The following is a 4,589-nucleotide window of genomic DNA, read 5'->3' on the forward strand; positions in this document are numbered from 1 at the left end:
CCTGCCACTGCTTGCACCCTGGGAGGGTGAGGCTGGGGGGGTGTGTGCCCCCGCATCTGTGTGGCATGAGGTGGGCTGCAGCCACCCCAAATTTCACCACAGCTCTGCTCCTAGTCCCACGCCGCTGTCCGGCACAGCCCTGGCTGAACGCCTTGCCTCCACCCAAGCTCCAGGAAAAGCCGTGGCTGTGCCGGGTGGCGGCATGGGGCTGGGAGCGCAGCTGCAAAAAATCTGGGGTGGCGATAGCTTTCTCCCAGTGCCACCGGAGCCCGCTCCAAGCCCAGCCCCCACACTGAGAAGAGCCCCATGCAGCGTTGGCTCCACCCCACAGCTGCCACCTGCCCCGTGCCATGCAGATTCCGGGGGCATATGCCCCCCTGCCCCTGCCCTCCCAGGGTGCAAGCAGTGGCAGGAGCCACACCTCTGTCCCGTGCCCCTCCACTCACCCCAGATGCGCAGTGTCTGCCCCTGCCCCTTCCCTCACCATGAGGAGGGTGTTGATCTCCCCCTTCCTTTTCACCACACTGGACTTACCAGCTGATGGAAGCTGTATAGGATATCAGATTGGTATTGGTAGATATGCCTCCTTAAATATTGGCTATCAGTATTGGCCCCCAAAACCTCTATCGATGCACCCCTAATAATTATCAGTAAACATTATGGCGGGGGGGGCCTGGATCCGATGATCTTGAGGTTCCTTCCAGCCCCTAATGTCTATGAAACATCTATGAAATTATCAGCTACAACAGCCAAAAAAGAGCCGATAGCTGATAATGTCATTTCCCTTCTATTGGTGCTGATCCAATAGGCAACTGATGTATCAGTGCACCTCTAGATTTTTTTTGTCAAATACGATTTTATATATTAAATTTACCTTAGATGTGCTATACATATTTACTTATTTGCATATCAACCAAAAATCAAGATCAAAATATTAAATGTCCAGTAATTTTTGGAATGGCAATTTTGGTTGTCCCTACTGAAACATCTAAAGCCTGATTTTTGTTAGTGTTCAATCCTTATGTTTCCAGATGAAGTCAGCAAAAGCCACAGATGTCCAGCTTATGTAAGAAGTTTGGCTCTAGGAATCTCCAACTGAGCATCCAAAAATAGTGGATCCCTTACAGTTTAGCTTCAAACAGCAAACATACTATACTACAGGGGCCAATGAGCTTTTAAGCTTATTATTTGATTTCTAAAATAAATAGAAAAAGGGAATTTCATCTGGGATCGTTTAGAAAAAATGATTTAAATGGAAGCTGTCTCAAAACTGCTAAGGTGTTGATCAATTTAAGATACTCAATTTTATAAAAAAAAAGGGAGTTAAATGAATTAATCCAATGCTGCTATTATTTTAACATAATCCTCTCTGCCATGTTATATGAAAGGGCCAGAAACAAAAGCACAACAGGGAAGGTGACTAACAGAGAAGAGAAACAGAAATGTCAGAGCTGAACATGTATGAATGAAGTAAGCAAAATAATAATTTTTCCTTAAAATTTAAAGGAAAACACTAAAAATGTTACAAGTAATACCAGATAAGTACTTCTGGTACCAGATAAGTAATACCAGATCAGTATTTTTTAACATGATAGTGTCCCTTAAAGGCCCCGGATTGTTTTGGAAAAATATAAAGTGAAAGAAATCAATGCCTCAACTTTCATATTATTATATTCGTTTTGTTAATATTTGCTAGCTTTAGTATTGTACTGTAAAAATTACTGCTAAGAATGTACTAGAAAAACAAGCATCTCTTTTACCTAAAATGGAATACAGGTTTAAACAAACAAAACCACAAATGCCAACAAGGTTTTAGCAGACATGTTTAAAACTACAGGAATCTTTTCAAGCATCATCAGGATCACAGTGTGGAATTACAATACAGGGGCAGTATATCTAATTGAAAACCAGGGTGACTGTTTTTGTAAACACTGTAACAACTACCGTCCCTTTTACATTTAAGGATTTTAATGGGTAGTCTTTCATGCCCTTAAAGTTTAACCTTGATCTACAACAGCAAACCTCATGTAGATAATTCTACACTGGTACAGCTATACCAGCAATGAATCTGAATTCTAAAGTTTGGTAATGTAGACCCAGCCATGATGCAATGGTTTTTATGTGCTGTAAAAAACTAGTTGGTTGTAAAGAACAATTTTGAGAGAGAAAAATCAAGAGTTTACCTGGTTCTTGTCAACTAGTTCTTGGGTAGACTGTTGATTGTAGTTTCCTATGCTATCTATCGTAAAAGGCCTAGAACAGATCATTTACACTGTTTGAAAAGCTAACTTACTTCACAATAGATATCAAAGCATTATACTTTTTTTTTTTTTTTTTTAAGAAACACTTTAGAGTAGTGGTGTTCAACCTCTGGTCCATAAAGCTGTCATCCAGCCTGTGGGCTTCCTACCTGCTCTGGAAATTTGCTAGAGAGGAGCTGTAGCAGCATTAATTGTTCCCAGAGCCACATCATTTAATGCTGCCTTAGGCACATGGCGCTAGAAGGGGCTTCCTGGGCCCCTGAAACCAGCTCCCGAGTTTTCCAAAAGGTCCGCAAGAATTTCTGCTCCACCTCCTCTCACACACCATAGACACAAGATACGCACTCTCCCCAAAATAATTCCCAAAGGTTATTAAAACTGCAGCTTTGCACAATGAATAAAATATATAAAAATCAGAAAACACTTTTTGTAATGATCTGGTAAAACACAGTTTCCATAGTCATGTATACTGGATAACAGCTTTTAATTCTGTAGGCTAATGGGGAACAAATATTCATCTGGCTCAGTCATTTCCCCGAAGTTAAAAGGGAGGAAAGCTTTGGATAAAAGCATAAATATTGAAAGTAAATGTGTTAGAGAAGTCATTACTGAAGGCTGCCTGACTTACTGTTTTTGTGGCAAGCCAATAATCTGGCTACAAGACTGTGATGCGATATTCTAAAGAGGAAAAAATAGACATATAATTTAGAACAGATGCCTTCAAATAAAGTCTGAGGCATTTATAACTCTTTATATGCTAATTAAAACTTCACTTTCTCCATACCCAAGCTGTACATTCATTTTTCCCTTACTGCAATGCTACTAATTACAACAGAGCCAATACTTCAGGAAGTTATACTGAAGTCCTTTCTTGCAGTAGGATTCTTAAGATTTAGAGTAGCCTTGAAATGAGACTGAATTGGACATGGAGGTAAATGGAAATGAGGTCAAAAGTTATGGTATCCAATAAAGGGAGGCCTACACCTAGCAAGACCGCCAACATAAAAAAAGAATATTTCACCATTTCCACAATCCAAATATGTAATATTAAGGGGGAAAAAAGGGTAGCCAAAAGGGCTAGAAAGCACTTTCACATTCTTTTATCAATTATTTAATTTTTATGTGAAAGCATAAAAACACAGTGAAATCTCCAAATAATCACTTAAAGAATGGGAAAGCCTTTCTGGCTATGTGCACACACATCAGACACAAATTCGTGCAATTGAATGGCAGTAAGAATTCTGAAAATTTTAAATTCACAAGCTGCATCTGTGTTATTCTTCCTATGAAGAATTAGAAACCACTCATTACGTCAACTGGGGCCAAGCTTTTTGGCAGGGATGTCACAAATCAGCTCCACACCATCCCCGAGTGCCACTCTAATTCCTTTCCCTTACCCAATCTGCTGCTTGGCTCTCTGCTCCCTTCCTGACCTGCCTTATCTGTCATTGTTGCCTGTCCCCTCTCCAGTCTCCCACATGCTACACACTATGGCTACCGGTGCCACTTCTGACACCCATGCCACAGGTCAGCCACCCCTACACTATGACATGAAACAGAATTAGAGCTGCATATTAACTACAGCATGAAACACTAACAAGCAGCAGCATATGCAGCATGAAGTTGTTTACCACTGCTTGGTAAGACATTACACATCTACATGGAGACATCTTAAAGTTGTCCTTTCATGCTAGTTTTGTACTGCTGCCTCCAAGTAGCCTGATGTTGCTTACTCAAAGGCCCACAAGAAGGATACTAGTGGCTCCAGTTGAGCTTGCAATTGAGAGCCAGGAGCATTTGATTTATCCTTCACTGTCACAAAACTGCTGTGACACCATAGTTTATAGGGAAGTGACTTGGTCAATTTACCCTTCCGGAAAATGGATATGGTACCTGTGACACTTTAATTGTGACGGTCAACTCATTACGGTTTGTGGGAAGCAAGGGGCTGGGATGGGAAGAGGATGAAAAAAGGCTAGCTTTCCAGATTCTGGTCTCTTCCAACACATATACTCACAATGCATCAAGAATTCAGAACCTGCCCAAATGGACTACTGTTAACTATCAGAAATCTTAGGTGACTCAAACTAGGGCCTCATACATTTCATGTAAGACACTCCTGAAACTCTTTCTCTTTCAATGAATCCATTTCAAACTCTGTAGTGTCTTACATTTTGGATGTATGCATGCTGCTTCTCCCCAAGTTGAAAGATTTTTTGGGCTGTAGCATGAAGCACACCTATTTTACACTCCTGATTCAGAACCAACACTAAAACTTGATTCCCAACCAATTCCTATCCAGTAGGGGTGTGCAAAACAGATAGTACT

At 41.0% G+C, this 4,589-nt stretch overlaps 1 protein-coding gene across 1 annotated transcript in view; it reads right to left on the bottom strand.

Moving 5' to 3' along the window:
- Nucleotides 1-4,589, bottom strand: part of LOC109299696 — a 104,859-nt gene that overhangs the window by 17,879 nt on the left and 82,391 nt on the right. The window contains exons 5-6 of the mRNA XM_019520216.1: nucleotides 2,890-2,939; nucleotides 2,184-2,253 (exon numbers count right to left, since the gene is read on the bottom strand). Coding sequence (XP_019375761.1) covers nucleotides 2,184-2,253; nucleotides 2,890-2,939 — 120 coding nt within the window. The remainder of the gene's footprint in view (nucleotides 1-2,183; nucleotides 2,254-2,889; nucleotides 2,940-4,589) is intronic.

This window comes from Gavialis gangeticus, unplaced genomic scaffold (genome assembly GCF_001723915.1).
Source record: "Gavialis gangeticus isolate Ggan-Ray unplaced genomic scaffold, GavGan_comp1, whole genome shotgun sequence".
In the NCBI taxonomy this organism is placed as follows: domain Eukaryota; kingdom Metazoa; phylum Chordata; order Crocodylia; family Gavialidae; genus Gavialis; species Gavialis gangeticus.